An 18171-nucleotide genomic window follows, 5' to 3' on the forward strand; every position below is an offset into this window, starting at 1 on the left:
TTCATAAATTCATGTATGTGTATGTGTGCTCCTGAAAATAATAAACTTCATGATTCTCATTTCCTCATCCTCTTATTTTTCTTAACCTCTACTCCAGTTGTTTGTTTTTAAGGGTTAAATTCAAAGGAGAGTGTTTTTTTCCTTAAGTGATAAATACATTTTTACTTTGAAAACTGTCTGAGATGTTTTCATCTTGTTGCTAAGGCTGGTGTTCTTCTCACAGTTCCGGGATATTGGGCTTAGGTCTGGCTACAGTGATATCTCTGACTGGCTACTGTTTATCCTGGGTCTTGTGAGGGGGTTCACACTGCTTCACACCCTGTGATATACCCTGTGTCAACTTCCTGTTAAAAGAAGAAAGCAAAAAAAATTTTTTTAATTTAAAATATGGGGGCATCTGGGTAGCTCAGTCAGTTAAGCATCTGCCTTTGGCTTAGGTCATGATCTCAGGGTCCTGGAATTGAGCCCCATGTCAGGCTCCCTGCTCAGAGGGGAGTCTGCCTCTCCCTGTCCCTCTGCCCCTCTCTCCTTTTACTCCTGCTGTTTCCCCCCTCCCCCACAAATAAATAAATAAAATCTTAAAAAAATAAATTTAAAATATATGGTCATGTATATTCTTATCACATTATCATGCATGAGGAGAAATATATCTAGTAGTATTCAGATGAATTTTATATGCTGATATGGATAAATACCTATCTACGTACATGCATACACATTTATAATTTTACAAGAATACTTAAAATATATTTGAAAAGGCAAGTGGACATTTTTTTTTTGCAAGTGGACATTTAAAAGTAATCATTTGTTGCCTCCTAATTGCAGTTTATAATTAGCAAGCATTTCTTGAATACTTGCTATGTTAAGATCTTGTCCCAATAAACTAGAACTAAGATAACATCTTACAAAATAACAGCTTCCTGCCTTCTTCACTAATATGTGTGAAATATGACCTGTAGCCTTTGCCTGAGAGCAGGCCTGGCCTATTGTCCTCATATTGAACTTCAAAAAGCTATGTATTTTCCTTAAAATCAAGGCTGTGCCTTGATCCTATCAATAAAGAGCAGGTGACTGATTAATTTTTGTTCAACATATAGTTATTTCCTTATACGTCAGGTGCTTTGGGAGGTACAGAGAGATCTTAGACCTTTTTAAAACAGATTTTATTTATTTATTTTAGAGAAAGACCATGTGCTCATGTGGTAAGAGGGGCACAAGGAGAGAATCTCAAGCACACTCCACTCTGAGCACAGAGCCTGATGAGGGCTACCCTTCCATAACCCTGAAATCATGACCTCAGCTGAAACCAAGAGTCTGACAATCAGCTGAGCCACCCAAGCACCCCTTAGACTTTATTTTTAGTAGTCAAAGTTTTACTTATTTTTAGCCACCTATTTGTTGGATTGTCTAATTTCTAACTCAGTAGTTTGAAGGTAAGTACATACGCATTTAGTTTACAGATTCAGAGACTATTTTATAATTTTTGTAAATTTCCTGGGGCAGACCCTGCCAATTCTGTCCTTTGGTTGAGTGGGATGATATATTATTATTTTTTTCATCAGTTTTTCTCCCTATGCTCTTTCAGTGGTTTTGCATCATACTCAACATAATACTGTGTTTTAGATCACCTGAGTAAATGCACTCTAATCTTGTGTGAATTCAAGTTCTGTTTAGATTAACTCTGGGGAATTTGTAGCTTGTTCATCTTCTTCCTGGTAGATGTTTGAGAAGCTAGTATTAATGATTTGAAATTTTCACAGGTAAAAAGTGAAGTCAACAAGTTGTACAAACTGCTTGAAATAGACATTGACGGTGTTTTCAAGTCTCTGCTACTGCTGAAGAAAAAGAAGTATGGTGCTCTGGTTGTTGAGCCAACGTCAGATGGGAATTACTCCACCAAACAGGAACTGAAAGGGTTAGATATAGTTAGAAGAGATTGGTGTGATCTTGCTAAAGAAACTGGAAAGTGAGTTCAGCTTTCATTTTTGCTTTTTTAATTTGTCTGTAAAAACTTGGAGTATTAATGACCTAGAGAAGATTTGTAATTCTGCCAAGCGCGAGGACATAACTTCTTTGACGTTGTTACATATTAATGCTTCTCATTTATTTGGAGTGGAATTTTCCAGGTAGATTAAAACTCAACAAAAGCCAAATTTGCTCAGTAAGAGTTACTTGCTGTAAGATACATCTTAGGAGCTATAACTCACAGGGTGAAGCTTCATATCTTAGCTCCCTATGGTGTTGGTTTCATTGATGTTGGCTTGTGTCAGTTTTATTTTGCTTTCATTTTCTTATCAGAAAGTGCCTTGTGTGGTGTTCCTGAATTGTTTTAGAGCCTCTGTAGGAACATAATTGTTGAAATTTTCCCCTGTTGTGGCTTAAATATTCTGGGATTCGTAGTGGACCACAGACTGAGACTTTGTTCCATCCATATCATTTGTCTGTAAAGATTCTTATGAATCTCTAGCAAAAAGAAAAAAATAAAATTCTTTCTTTTTTTTTTAAATAAAATTCTTACTAAGGTTAATTTAAGAGCTAGTTCTCAAATACTCTGAGTACCTCAGAAATAATAAATTTCATGGCTGACCCCCCTACCTTTGCATCTGAGACTGGAAATTGTGATGATAAGGCCTGTTTTTTTTTTTTTAAAGAGTCACATTAATTTATAAAGCATCCATTTAAAAAAGGTTGAATCTTTAGGTATTTAATGTTCTATCTTTTTAGATATTCCTGTTTGGTGAACCTGCCCAATTCTGAAAATAGAAGAAATTTTTCTTTAAAGCAAAATTTAAATTAATTTTAATATTGCTGAATAGTCACACTTTTTACTTGTTTTCTAGTCTTCCTCTTGCTTTCAAGTTGGGAGATTAAGCAATTGTTGCTTCTGCAGAACCACTCTTGATTAGGCAAAGTTGATCATTCGACTATAGGTCACTGTTAGCCTTTTATGAAATGAAGTTTGAAATGCTTCATTGCCCCCAAATGTACCCAAAGATGAAACTACTTTGTATAGACTGTCGATTAGTGTTCTCTTCAGCTTTGTGTTTTCTAAGAAAAGATGCATCATAATAGAAGTAAATTTCTCTGAGTTAGAAATGTATTAGTAATTAAAGCTATACAAATGTTTTTGTTAGGGTTCTTTTTCTGACAAATTATAATGCAGCTGTCAAACCCTCGCTCTGCATTTTCTCAGAAATGGATAAAATATTGGCTTCTTTACTCCTTTTCTTTTTCTTTTTTCCCTTGTTTTTTGAAGGGGTCTGGTAGAATAATATGAACTTTTTCAGAGATAGCATAAGGTTGGAGAACATAATATAATGAAGCTAAAGAAAGAAGTTTGAAATTTTCGGTTTTTAAAAAAACTTGGATAAAGAATTGTGTTTCTGCTTACCTAGCTAATGGTCATCTCAGCTTGGTGATATCAGAAATAGTATCTTGGTGCTTTATGAGGAGAGTGAAATTTTTGTCTTTTAAATTTTTTCCCTATGGGTAGAATATAACTGCTTGTGAATTTTGTAATTGCATATATGCAGTTGTGGATGGAACACATACCTTTCTCTGTCCACATTTTGTATGAAGCATTAGCTGGTGCATTAAAAAAATGGTCTGTATGTTTAAGGGCAAACCTGACATTCCAAGGTTGGTAAACCTTTGGTAGAGTTAATGTTAAAAAACAAATAGTAACGGCCTTTTGGACACTCACCCTCATGTTAGCTTTTAGTACAGCTCTTGTCCACATGTTAATCTAATGGCATTTATCTTCCTTTTCTCTCCTTTATTAATAAAGTATAATATTAAAAAAATGAATCCCTCTCTTTTTTTGCAGCTTTGTCATTGGCCAGATTCTTTCTGATCAAAGCCGAGACACTATAGTGGAAAACATTCAGAAGAGGTTAATAGAAATTGGAGAAAATGTGCTAAATGGCAGTGTCCCAGTGAGCCAGTTTGAAATTAACAAGGTAAATGTAGCATTTATTGCTGAGCCCAGCTGCTGCCATGTGTTTTTTGCCTCCTTCAGCTAGTTGAAGAACCACCTCATCCTTGCAATCGAAATAAATTCTAGCTGGTGATGAAAGCTGCTTAACAACTATCTCACCGATGGAGCATTAGCATACTGCTCTTCCTCTTTCAGGCCCCCCCTCCCCCGTACTGCCCTGCCAGCCACTGGGGCCTTCTCTCTCCACTTCTTCCTTGATGGAAACCTTGTTTCCAGAGATTCTATGGAGTGATATAGTTGATGTTTAGGGGACTAGAGAGTATTACCTTCTCCATAGTCCTTATTTATAGTTGTTTGGGAGGACAGGCCTGTAAGTTTAGAGAGAAATGGAGACAGACAGATGGATAGAGTGTGTGTGTGTGTGTCTTTCACAGAAGGTGATTCTTAGAGGTAATAGCATTTTCTTTATTTTTATTTTATTTTTATTTTTATTTTTTAGCGTTTTCTTTATAGCCAGAGTGCTTGCGCTTTTATTTTCTTTTTAAAATATATAAGGTGGACTTTATGGATAGTTCTAGTTGTTGAAAATGAGGAATGTTTTTTATTACCTAACTTGAAAAAGGTGTAATATAAGATGTTAGGTTGCAGATCCCCCCCCCCCGCCCCGCCATTTAAAAAGAGTACCCTTACATATTCAGAAGCTAATTTTGTAGATACTATTTTACCCATTTTGTGATAAATAGATTTTGTTGTCAAAGCTGATGCAAAAAAAAAGAATTTTAATGAAAAAGAATCTAATGATATTAAATAGAAGGCTTAGACTTAAAACTCATTCATGATACCCCGTGCTAAATTGATGCTTGTCATTTTTGCACAGTTCCCTTACTCCTTACTCTTAGTATATATTGTAATTATATTATTTTGAAATCTGTTTTTGTTTGGCATAAACAGATTGTTCCAAATTTCTATATTATCTTTAAAAATGATCCTGTTAATCTTATATTTCACTGATACATCTTTATTTAAAGTTTTTGATTATTTACATTCTTTTTAATACTGGAAATAACTGTATTGAATAACTTTATCTTTTTGCTTTTGGATGAATTATTTTCTTAGTTTAGGTTCCTTGAAGTGAAATACTTGAGTCAAAAGATAGGGATATCTGTGTGGCTGTTGCCAAATTGCTTTGTAAAAGGGTGATACGCATTGATAAGAACAAAATATGTGTGAGCTTCACCACACATTTGCTTGTATTGATGATGGTTCTTTGGCAATAATATCATTGGTGATATTTAAATAAAATAGTGCTATCATTTTGATATGAAGCAGTGTCTCACCATTGGCATTTGATTTGCATTTATTTGGTTTTTAGAGAAGATGAATATTTTCTATGCATATCCTTAGGATTATTATTCATTCTTAAATAAGTCATCTGTTTCCTATACCTTAACCCTGATGTCACAAAAAAAAAGACACTCATTTATATAAGAAACTACAAAGAAAACAGTAAATATTGTAAAGAGGGCATGTGCCTTGGCTCTGGCTCTTCGCTTTAAGCAATGTAGTGTTTATCCACTGGCATGGCATCACTTGTGACATCTAAAAAATGATTTCTTTTCGGATTTTGTTTGGTCTGTCTCAGAAATTTGACTTCAGTCAAATTTATTTATGACTTCAGTCTTTCTTTGATCAATTTTGCATCGATTTTGTAGATTGTATCCCTGATACTATGTACCTTCTTAGAAATGTGGATCCTCTATCACAAGTGGTTCCAGGCAAGAGTTTGAAAGGCTGAATCCAAACATGAGCACATTATTGGCAGAAGAACACTGAGCATGTGTCCTCCAAGCCAGTGTGCCCACGCTGTCTTCCTCTTACATGAATGACAAGACATAGTACTACTAGTACACAAGGAAACTGCAATCACAAGGGACCCACTGGCAGTCTTTGAGTATTCACCAACAGCCTGCAGTCCTGTTATTTTAAGTTTTTACTCTCAAAATTGTTAAACTTCTACAAAACCAGAGGATAGTATTATAAATCCCCATGTATCCAGCATTCAGCTTCACTAATTATCAATTTATAGTGACATTAGTAATAACAATAATAGTAATACTTAATGCGATTAGGGCTGTGCCTTCATTTTTCTTTGGCAGAGCTAAAATTGTTAGTTATTGTCTTTATATTCTCCATTTCACTTGACATAGTAGCTGGCAAATAACAGTTGTTCGGTGAATATTGAAAGAATTCACTTGCTTTCCTAGTCTTCCATTCATCAAACATGCAGTACCACTTACAAGCACAGTGCTACATTCTGGGATTTAAAATTGAATAAACTGGGATCCCTGGGTGGCTCAGCAGTTTAGTGCCTGCCTTTGACCCAGGATGTGATCCTAGGATCGAGTCCCACATCAGGCTCCCTGCCCGGAGCCTGCTTCTTTCACTGCCTGTGTCTCTGCCTCTCTCTCTCTCTGTGTCTCTCATGAATAAATAAAATCTTTAAAAATAAAAAAAAAATTGAATAAGCAAAGCATGGTCCATGTTTACAAGATGAAAATGATCTGTCAAAGATATTTACTGTCCCATATTTTTATACTTTTTTTAAATAAATGGATTTCTGCAGTGTCGACAGAAGTGCAGTGAATTCTGATGAAAGGATTATCTATATTATAGTTATTCCTAAGTCTGTTTATGGCAAGTTGTTTATGTCGAAGGTGATGGGTCTTGATTAACATCTGTCTGAATACTCGCAGTGTTTAAAACTTGTGAGCAATTCAGGTTTTACCTTTCATCGCTTTCAAAGGAGAGTGAAATGGAAGAGTCTGTGTATGTGACTGGTTGTGGTTGGTCTTATGACAGGATATCTGTGTATCTGTAGATACAAATATTTTGGTGATCTCAGTAGGGATTGAAAGTAGGAGGCTAGCCTAAGGGGGAGGGGTAAAGTGGTGAGATTTGCCTTTATGGAGATTTAGCCCTTGTTAAAAACAATTGAAAAACATCATATGTGATTTTTCTGAATTACCACAGTCTTAGCTTAAATATTTTTCATAAAGCAGCACAAAGTACTTCACAACTGGTTTGCATAGCCCTGGTTAACTCGAGCCTAAACCACCAGGAAGCATTTTTTTTTTTAAATCAAGCCTTCTAAAGGTAGCTTGTTAGATCCCCAAATAGCCCCAATCTAATAACTGGAAAATATGTCACATGAAATTCAGAATTTCTTAATATTGCTCTGAAGTCAATTGAAGAAGATAATAGTTTTTTTTAGATAGAGTTATATTGATTAAGATTTCTATGCAGTATTACCTATCCAAGTTAATCAAGACTCCACATAATGCAGGTTAGAGGAGATTCAGATACTTGGAGCATTTCCTAGGTGCTCTCCTGCCCTTGAGTGTATGATGGACATGACATGGGTATGTGCAGCCATGATGGAAGACCTGCTTTATTTCTGTTCCAGCAGTTCTCAGATTTCGTGGTCTCCCGAAACGTTCACATTCTTAAAATAATTGAAGACTATAGGAGCTTTTGTTTATGTGGCCTGTGTTAATATTTACTGTTAGAAATTAAAACTGGGGAGTTTCTAAAAATTTTATTTATTTGTTTAAAAATAGCTATAAACCCATTATGTGATTACAAAAATAACATTTTTCCTTGAAAAGTAACTATATTTCAAAACAAAGTTAGCCAGAGGAGTGGCATCATTTTATAATTTTGCAAGTCTCTTTAATATCTTGTTTGGTAGACGACCTCTGGATTCTCATATCCGCTTGAACATCCAGTCTGTTGTAATATGTGGTTTTGGTTGAAGTATAGGAAGAAAATCCATTTTCACACAAATACATAATTGGAAAAAGGAGAAATATTTCAGGACTTTTTTTTTTCAGATAGTTGTATATGATGTTCTTTGATTCTACACCAGTATTATGTAAGTGGCATTTTGTAAGGATTATTGTTATGTGGGATTCTGAAGCTTTTATCAATGAACTTTTCATACTCTCATGTGAAAATCTCTTGGGCTGTGTTGTACTTGGGATAGGTATTTTTTGCTCACGCATGACATTATGCTTTGGTCATTTGTAAACTGATAATTTCCCAAGTTTTACAGATCTTCCAAATACATTATCAAAAATCACATTTTAAAATATTCCTACTCAGAAAAGTCTTTAAGTATTGAGAAGCTGTTGGGGTGCCTGGGTGGTTCAGGGGTTTAGCGCCTGCCTTTGGCACAGAGTGTGGTCCTGGGGTCCTGGGATAGAGTCCCACGTTGGACTCCCTGCATGGAGCCTGCTTCTCCCTCTGCTTGTGTCTCTGCCTCTCTCTCTCTCTCTCTCTCTTTCTCTCTGTCTCTCTGTCTCTGTGTCTCATGAATGAATAAATAAAATCTTTTTTTGAATAAATAAAATCTTAAGAAAAAAAGAGAAGCTGTCAAGCTCTCTCACTTGCAAAATTCTAATTTATGCTTAAAAGGTTGAATTTTATCATAGACAATATATACTGCCAGTTATTTTTCTTGAAGTTGCAGGCTGATTACATTCTTTTTTGAGAAATTGTCTGCCAGAGACTCAAGTTTAAGTAGCAGTAGCTGGCCGGTCATTCTTGCAAGGAAAAATTATGATCTATGAACAAGGCAGTTAGTTTATCTTGCAACTCTGAACAGTTGCACAAGTGCTTTTCCTCAAGCAGCCTTCATTCTTCAGTATACAGTAGACACACATGCCTTGTGCATACTTCTTATTTTGTCTTACAAATACTAGCCTTCTGTTCAGGATCAGGACCTTAAAAAACTAATAACCCTTGTTCTTCCATTCCATGAATGACATTCTTTAGTGAAACTGGGTTCATTTCTGGGTTTTATTTTGGTTTGGGGGAGGTTTTTTTGGTGTTTTGGTTTTTGGTGACTCTGAGTGTGTGGTGGTGAAGCATACAAAGAGCTGTAGCAGTTTGCTGTGGCTGCCCTGATGATTAATGTTTATAAGGCATCAGAACCTTTACCTACCATTGCTTCTGTATCACCAGTGCAAACAGTATTGTTAGGAAGATAATTTTGAACTCTTGACTTCCTGAAAAGGATATCCAGACTCCCCAGGGGTCTGCAGACCACATTTAGGTGATCTAGTCACGTGGCACTCTGTTCCCTGCCCTTCTTGTCTTTTGAAACCCACCAGAGAGCTAGATATCTCCCTCCTACCCTTTGTGCATACCGAGTTCCAGTCCAATGAACTGTATTTTGTGTTACCTCTTGCTTTTAACTTTTGCTTTCATCTCTGCCTAGAATGTTCTTGCTCCTGTCACTTTTTCTTAAAATCCTATTTTTCTTCCCGTGCCAGCTCAAGTTTTTTTCTCCTGTGATTCCTGCTCTCAGATAGAAGTGATCCTTGCCTCTCTAAACTCTCCCTAACACTGTTCACATCTCCCTTATGGCACATGTGGCTTATTTTAGAGATTTTATTTGCAGAATGAGGAATCATCTAATAGCAAATGACTTAGGACCAGTGACTGTCTTATTCATCTCAGAGTATTTTACAGTGCTTGAACTTAGTGAATTATTGCAGACTGAGCAAAATAATTCTGCAACATTTGGTGCTACTGTATGCCAAGAATCATTTTGAGCACTAAATGCAGCTGCAAGTGAGGCTGATGTGCTCCTACTCTCATGGGGCTTATTTTCTGTTAGAAACTCATTCATTCTGCCTTTGTAGAGTTTAAACTGATATTGTGAATAAATCCACCGATTTCTGGTACCTTGGAGATTTATTTAGGCTAGAGAAGCCTTTGAGAAACAGATCATTAAGTCAGAGTAGCCAATCTCCATCAGTCCTTACCAACTACTTAATTCAGTGAGGGAATTGCGGACATTAAGAGAAACTTGAAAGACTTCATAGAAAGCTGAATTTATAGTCTTAACTTATTATATGCAAGTATTATGTGCCATGGCCCATAAACTCCTATTTCTTTTTTTTTTTGCCAGAGTTGCATCTGGTTATATTAGTTACTAAATGAAGGAGGGAGGAGCCTTAAGGATGGAATGTCTAAAGACTGTGGCACTGTTTTCTACTTACAGTTTCTGTCCTTTTTATGTTAATATGGCAGATAGGATTCTAGGAAAAATGTGGTTAGTGTATATCTGTGTGAGAATGGTTTTATTTTAAAGTTTGGAGCTTTTTGTTTCCTCTTTTTTCTCTTTTAGGCATTGACAAAGGATCCCCAGGATTACCCTGATAAAAAAAGTCTACCTCATGTACATGTTGCCCTCTGGATGAATTCTCAAGGAGGCAGAAAAATGAAAGCTGGAGATACTGTGTCATATGTCATCTGTCAGGTAAAACTGTTGTAATCAATAAGACTCCCAGACCCCATAAACCAAAGTAAAACCCAGACCACCACAGTGTCTTAATTTAGTGGTCTTCCAAATAATTGATGCTGTAAAGAGATGGGTTAGTCTGGTAGGTTTTACAACGTTTGAAGCATTAGTCAGAAGTATGTAATTATTATTACAATTTTCATAAAACCTTTAAGACCAGTGTTTTGGTTCACTGAAATTGTTTTGGTGAGACAGATGCATAACAGTAGGTGCTGTGTCAACCCTCAATTAACTTCAGTGAAAATCTATGTAAGTTTGGTAATATGTCCAGCAGTCATCCATTATCATTCCTTTTGCCACAGATTCCAGTATTAATATTGTAAGGTTAAATCCATTTTTCTCTAGCTTATGTTCACATAGTTACTTGCAAAAAATATGAAGTGCTTGATAATATGGAGAAAGTTGCAAGACCCCAAAAACGTACCTTTGGAAGAAAACACGGATTATCTAACCAGTGTGTTTAGGTTTTTTTATTTTGAGCAGAGAGGGCCTAGAACCTACCTCTGTGCCTTGTCCCTCTTCCATGTGGCACCTCTGAGGAACCTCTACCCTTTTGGAACACAGATTGAAACCACTGACCAGTTTCTTTGGAGAGTAGCATGCCTCTGACATGGATGAGGACAGAGGGTAGGACACAAGAGTAGTTTGTTCCTTTCAAAGTACTTAACTCCAATTGGAACAAAGGAGAGGTCTCATCTCTTCCTACTGGAAAAAAAAAGTCACAGCCTCTACCTAAATTCTTTAAAATTACCATGGTTTGGTATACTTACCAAAAGGCCTAATTCATCAGTGTTGTAAGACTTTCTTTTAATTCATCAATTACTGCATTTTGTTGTTACAGTAAAAAAAAATAAATTAGCCTTAAATTTCACTGTATTATGATTGATCTTTGTCAAACTACAATCAGTGTGTTTTTAAGTCATAGAGTCTTTTCAGAATTTAAAAATTATCTGCTAATATCTGCTTGGTACTGTGGATGATGTACATAACAAATGATTTAAGTACATGGACAGGAATCAGCACTTGACTCCGTCTCCCTCCTAGGGTTACTCTTGATTAAGAACTGTTACAGAAAGCCAATTCCTGCAGGAAAATATTTCCATAAATGTCTGACTCGCTCAAGTCCTTAATGTGCTTTGCATATTGCCTCTGACAAGTCTCATCTCAAAAAAACAATTTTCATATTATGCAAATAAAGATTTTGGTAAATAGGCTAGTTTTTTTTTCACTTATGACTTCACATACATGGAAAAGCTCTTGGATTATTAATGACAGGAGCAGATGGCAATATAGCTTTGAAAAATTATATAGGTTCTGTAAAATAGTATCTAATAATGAAATTCAGTCAAGTTATGTTTTGGCTTAATCTGGACTAGAGATGTATGGTAGTATGATCAATATATCTAAAAGTCAAGGTTATGTTCCTTGATGTCTAGATATTAGGTCTTAGGATTTCTTTTTCCCAGGTCTTACTGAGCTAGAAAAGCTTAAAAATGCTGATGTAGTACAATAAATCCCGTTTGATGTATTTTCAACATTTTCCCCATCCACTGGTACTGGGCCTTAACTTTATCTTGCTTATTAAGACCACAGTTCGTGTTTCTTTTTATTTTTGCTTCTCATTGTATCCCAAGAAAAGCTGTAGGACTTTAATTGGCCTCTGTCCTCTAGCAGTGGGTCAGGCCCACTTTGAGCATCTTTGTGAGCCAAAGCTGCCAACCTCTCCTGCTTTTTTAAGCATTCAAATTATTCTGTTTCTTAACCGTATTTTTAGAATATCTTTTTGAAAATGTATGATGATAAATTTTGAAGAGAACTATGCTGCTCTAAGCAAAGGTGCCCTCCATGATAGTCTGTCTCCTAGATATGTTCTGTTTTGTTTGAAATTTATATTTAGTCTGTAGTACTCTACTGATAATTTACTCTGACTAAATTCAGATGAGTTTAGAGAGTAGTAATGTTTTTGGTGTCTGATTTATATTGTAGTTCATTGACTTGTAAAACCTATATGAATTATTTGCTGAAATTGTAAATCAACTTCTACTTGATAAGTTCTCAATCCTTAATTATTTAACTTTCATTAGACATAATTTCTAGGGGATCCCTGGGTGGCTCAGTGGTTTAGTGCTACTGCCTTCGGCCCAGTGTGTAATCCTGGAGTCCTGGGATCGAGTCCCGTATCAGGCTCCCTGTATGGAGCCAGCTTCTCCCTCTGCCTGTGTCTCTGCCTCTCTCTCTTTCTCCCTCTCTCTGTGTCTCTCATGAATAAATAAATAAAATCTTAAAAAAAAAAACAATTTCCATACGGCATGCCTTTAATGTAATTGTTTTAAGGGACCCATTTGTCACCCATTTAACTTTTTTCCATTAGTTTTCTACTAAAGATGATTACATAATTTTGAATGAATTGACTGTACCTAGTTGTCTCTGTGAAGCATGTACTTTGTGAAGTTCACAAATTACTACATAGGCACTTCAAGGAAGACCAACATTACTTCTTAGTCTGATTTTAAAGGTGTATGTGGTGCGTTATTGCACATACTGTGGGATCTTGCTAGGTTTGAGAATTATGTCTGTGAGTGATGTATCTTATGTCACAGCCTGAATGTTTTTCCAACACAACACAGCAAAACCCGTCTTACCAATTCTTTGGAATTTAGTCATGTTTGGGCTCAAATTTTTTTAAATACAATAAGAAATGTGTTTGGGTCAGTGTTAAAATTGGTCTTTCATGTGGTTATTTAAAATAAAAATTTTTTAACTGAGGATAATTTTGTTAAAAGATTTTATTTATTTAATAGAGAGTTAGTGGGCAGCCTGGGTGACTCAGTGCTTTAGCGCTGCCTTCAGCCCTGCATGGAGGGCTCCCTGCATGGAGCCTGCTTCTCTCTCTGTGTTTCTCATGAATAAGTAAATAAAATCTTTAAAAGAGAGAGCTAGCGAGCAAGCATGGGGTGGGGGCAGGGGCAGAGGGAGAGAGAAGCTGACTCCCTGCTGAGCAGGGAGCCCTATGTAGGGCCCTATCCAAGAACTCTGAGATCATGACTTGAGCCAAAGGCAGAAACTTACCTGACTGAGCTACCTGGGTGACCCTGTATAAATTAGATTTTTATTCACCATTAAAAAATGGTAAACTCAAAGTGCTGTATAATTTTTTTAAGATGGTGGGTGAGGAGAGGCAGAGAGAAAATCTTAAGCGGACTGTATACCCAGTGCAGACCCCAACGTAGGGCTCCATCCCCTGATCCTGAGATCATGACCTGAGCTGAAATCAAAATTCGGACACTTAACTGACTGAGCCACCCAGGTGTCTCTCAGTATTGCTATAATCTTAAGGACAGACCGGTTTTTTTTTTAAGATTTCATTTATTTATTCATGAGAGACAGAGAGAATGGCAGAGGGAGAAGCAGGTTCCATGAAGGGTGCCTGATGTGGGACTCGATCCCTGGTCTCTAGGATCAGGCCCTGGGCCCAACCAAGGTGGCGCTAAATCGCTGAGCCACCTGGGCTGCCCCAGAGCAGACCGTTTAAAAAAAAAAATACAATTTTTTAAATTGATCAGGTTTTAGGTATTAGTTAATGAAGTCAGTCTGAATATAGTTGTGGTGCAGGAAGACATGCCCAAGGATTTTTCCCACTCTTTCTGTCATTGACTGCCTTCTTACTCTTCACCTAATAATTTGGACTTCGCAAAGGACAACAATTAAAGTGGATGAATTCTGCCTAAATTTTTACCGTGTTGTGAACTCCTGGAAAAAAATTATTTTCAAAGTCTTTTAATCTGAGGTTTGCTTTCTTAGTATTTCATTATATCATAGACTCCGTGGGACCTAGTTGATAAACATCTCAATTTGCTTCCATCAAGAGCCTTGCCAGAGTAAGAGGCCCCTGCCTCCAGTCTGGTGAAGACAGTGGTGAGCAAGGGCTGGACGCTAAGCTGAGAAGGGGCTGATTGTAGCAGGAATGAAAGGGTTCACGTTACCTATTTAACAGAGCAACTTAGCACTGTGAATAGTTAAAATTGACTAGTCTGAATATGAAATTCTGTTGTAGAAAAGAGGAAGAGTGGAGTGAGTTTCAGTTGTTGATCCAGTAATGTGATGACTTTTTTTGATTCAAAGATTATAATGACCTCACCTACAGGGCTGTATATGGACCAATTATATAGAACTCCACAACTTTTATTTTTATTGAGAGGACATCTTTGAAAAGATACTCTCTGACCCATCTTTTTTTCCTTCGGGAGAGCCATGTAAACGGTGCAAAATGGCATGCCTGTCATTCCAGTGGCCAAATATTTTGCTTCTAGAGTATTGCCACTCCACCAAGCTAGCTCATTAATTTTACTCCTATTATATCTTTTATGTAAGTTACTATGTGGGTTTCATATCCCCTTTTTTTCCCCTTGCTCATTTGCTTCTGGATACATAAAGCTCTCATAGAAAATATTACCCCTGGGGGCCTTTAAGATGAGATTACAACTAGAATTCTTGCATGAACGGATTGCATTAACATAATAAAAGGACCACACATGTTTTTTTCTCATCACTTCTAAAAGGCCTTCCTGACTAGACTAATAGTTAGCAAGTCTTCTCAGTGCTTCTGTGATATGGCAGGTGGAATTATTTAATCTAGTCATGCCATCTTGTTGGTTTCAGGTTTCAACAAAAAATAGAACACAACACATGCTGGATTTACATTCTTGGACAGTGGGTGACATGTTTTCCTTGATCTTCCTACGCTTAGATACATATGACATGTTCACCAACAGGTCAAAAAGACTTCTTGATATTTGGAATTGAATATATAAAATTTGAATTATGGTCCCTCTTTTTGGCCAAGCATGTATATGTGACTGAATTTCCTACAACTTTACCTGTGCCATGTCCTTTTGTAGGATGGGTCAAACCTCACTGCGAGTCAGAGGGCCTATGCACCTGAGCAGCTACAGAAACAGGACAATTTAACCATTGACACCCAGTACTACCTGGCTCAGCAGATCCACCCAGTCGTGGCTCGGATCTGTGAGCCAATAGATGGAATTGATGCTGTCCTGATTGCAACATGGTTAGGTAAGTGTCCCCAGATCACATAGCCTCTTATCCAGCTCTACCGGCACCTGCAGTCCTCCCTCACCTATCATGAGCCTTGTTCATAGGTATGCTGTGTACTGAACACTTCCTTATTTATAGGTGGGCATTATTTTTGTGGTTGGTTGGTTAATGTCTCTCTCTCTCTCTCCATAGACTATGGATCCTATACATTTGCTACCTCTATAGCCACATGCCTGCTCCATAGTAGGTGCTCAGTCCCTAAATGCCAAAGTAAGAGAGGGAGGGCAGGAGAAGGAATGAAGAGATTTTAGGCACACTTACAGTGCCTCAGCTTACACTGTTGTAGCTTTAATTGGTGAACTTTCATGAATAAGGTGATTGATGGTATTGTGCTGGTCAGTTTATCTTGTCTCTGTCTCTAAATGTATTTTGTGTAAAGTGAGAATACATGGCTTTTTTAGCATTAAAAAGTTTAATTTTTAGTATTAATTTCCTGTGAGTATCCTGCTCTCACTTTATTTTAAATTCTTTGGAAACTAGACATGTTGTTACCTTCCAAGAGTTAGCTGATTCCTAATTTCTCATCATCACAGGAGGTGCTGGTCAACCCTAAAACCTCAGCATTTTTTAACTTTTTGCTGTGGTACCAGATCGTTGATTTGTACTTAGAAATGTTTTCATTACTTGCTCTGAATTCATTTCTAGATGACCAGCAAGTAAAGAGTTACATTGATTTAAGATGTCTGCTCTCTATTGCATTGTATGTGAAGATGAATATTTTTAGAATACTGCCTAATAAAGTCCTTAGATGGTGCCTCACTATCTATAAGTGAAGTCCAGATGCCACTGACATCTCACAGTCTTTCAGTCTGGCAGTTGTAGACTCTAACTTTGGAGCTCCAACCTATATTTCTAGCTTTCTTTCTTAATCAGTATATTTAGGGTCCCCTAAATATGGCGTTGCTCATTCTGTCCTGGCCTCATGGAAAATCCTCCCCCTCTTCTTATTGAAATGTCTGGCTTAAGGCATGGGCTTTTAACATCATAGGCACCTGGGCTTACATGCTAGTTCTGCTGTTCACCAGCTCTGTGGCTTTTGCAAGCCTCTAAACCTTGATCTAAGCCTTGGTTTCTGGAACCGTAAACTGTAGTTGCTCTCAGAGAGCAATAGAATGATGCACGTGCTATGCTCTGCACAGGCCTGGAGCAGAGAGAGTACTCAGTGTGCATTGTTAGCAGCCACATCCCACTCTCTTGCCAGGCTTCTGCATACATGTGTCCATGCTCCTCCAATCCATAAGATTTGTACATAGTTTTTCAAAAAGAATAAACTTGCCATTTGCAATGATGAGGATGGAGCCAGAATGTATTATGCTAAGCGAAATTAGTCAGAGAGAAAGATAAATACCATATGATTCTACTTGTATGTGGAATTTAAGAAACAAAACAGATGAACATATGAGAAGGGGAGGAAAAAAAGAGGGAAACAAATCATAAGAAACTCTTAATGATAGATGACAGGTTTAATGGGGTGAGGAATGAGGAGATGGGTGATCTTATTCAGGAGGCACTTGTTGGGATGAGCCCTGGCTGTTATATGTTAAGTGAGGAATCACTGAATTCTACTCCTGAAACCAATATCACACTATATATCAACTAAGCAGAATTTAAATAAAAATTTGGAAAGGAAAAAAAGATTTGTACATAGTGCTCACTCTGCATGTGTAGAGTGGGATTGGACAGATAAATGAGGAAGTGACATGTTTGTCATCCTGCCCTTGGCGAGTATTTTTCCGAGCTCCTGCCTGGCGGCCCTGACTCCACTACCCCACCAGTGTCTGCTCTGGAAGTGGAAACTCATTTTTGACAAATTTGAAAAACTCATTTTGCCAAAGCAAAACATAATTAGGAAGATAAAATCTGCTCCCCAAATTGTCATACAATGTGTTCTCAAAGTTGAGTTGTATTTGATGATGTTTATAAATCCTCAGCTGGGAGGAGAGGAGTATAAGTGCTCAGTAGTTTTTAGCTTCCTTCTTTTTTTCTCCCCTGCTTTGGGTGCTTACTCTGTCGAATATTGTAGTAAGTACTCTGCATATGTTATCTGATTTAATCTTCACAACAACCTCATAAGGGTATGTTGTTTTGGCTTCGTTTTCCAGAGAAGGAAGCCGAGGCTTAGAGGTAACTAACTTGACCTTGGCGCATAGTTCGTTAAGTGGCTGACTGCAGTTAGCTGGGAACTGGCTCTCTGTGATTCCAGAGCTTGTGCTTTTAACCACTGTGCTATACACCCTACTGCCTGTTCTTAGCTCTGAGAGGCTATAACAGAATTTCCCAAGCAGGTATGAGTGTGAAGTCACAGGAGCTTCATCTTCTTTATGTTCCCTTTTCTCCCTCACTGCATCCCATACCTGTGGACTAATAGCCCCCCCACACACACAACTTATGCACCAAACACCCCTGAGTGGAACCATTTTTTAAATAGTTGATTTCCCATTTCTGTTTGTATCACCAAGAACCTGACCTAGAAGCTAACTGCTACCCTTTACTTCCTTGGTTTTAAATTTCCCGGTGGCCCAGTGCCCCCTCATGAGTGACATGTAAAAGATAGAAGCAGAGCCAGAGAGCTGTCAAGTGAAGGATGGTGGAGCCTGCCCAATGGGCAGCCTCATGACTGCTCAGGTATATCAACACTGGTCCCAGAGGGGACTAGGCTGATTTTGTTAATTCTGGGGTCATATTTAAGATAATTCTAAATTAAACAGTGGCAAATTTTGACTTGCTTAGAGACAAATCTTATTCTAATTGC

The 18171-nt window shown here is 37.4% G+C and overlaps 1 protein-coding gene across 2 annotated transcripts in view; it reads left to right on the forward strand.

The window, feature by feature from the left end:
* The window catches only part of POLA1 (DNA polymerase alpha 1, catalytic subunit), a 310104-nt gene that overhangs the window by 115505 nt on the left and 176428 nt on the right, over positions 1 to 18171 (forward strand). Inside the window, exons 29-32 of one of the 2 annotated variants that reach the window (XM_025438940.3) lie at positions 1761 to 1966; positions 3827 to 3959; positions 10131 to 10262; positions 15203 to 15377. In XM_025438940.3, coding sequence (XP_025294725.1) covers positions 1761 to 1966; positions 3827 to 3959; positions 10131 to 10262; positions 15203 to 15377 — 646 coding nt within the window. The remainder of the gene's footprint in view (positions 1 to 1760; positions 1967 to 3826; positions 3960 to 10130; positions 10263 to 15202; positions 15378 to 18171) is intronic. The other variant, XR_007409311.1, reaches the window with a different exon arrangement.

This window comes from Canis lupus, chromosome X, assembly GCF_003254725.2.
Source record: "Canis lupus dingo isolate Sandy chromosome X, ASM325472v2, whole genome shotgun sequence".
In the NCBI taxonomy this organism is placed as follows: Eukaryota; Metazoa; Chordata; class Mammalia; order Carnivora; family Canidae; genus Canis; species Canis lupus.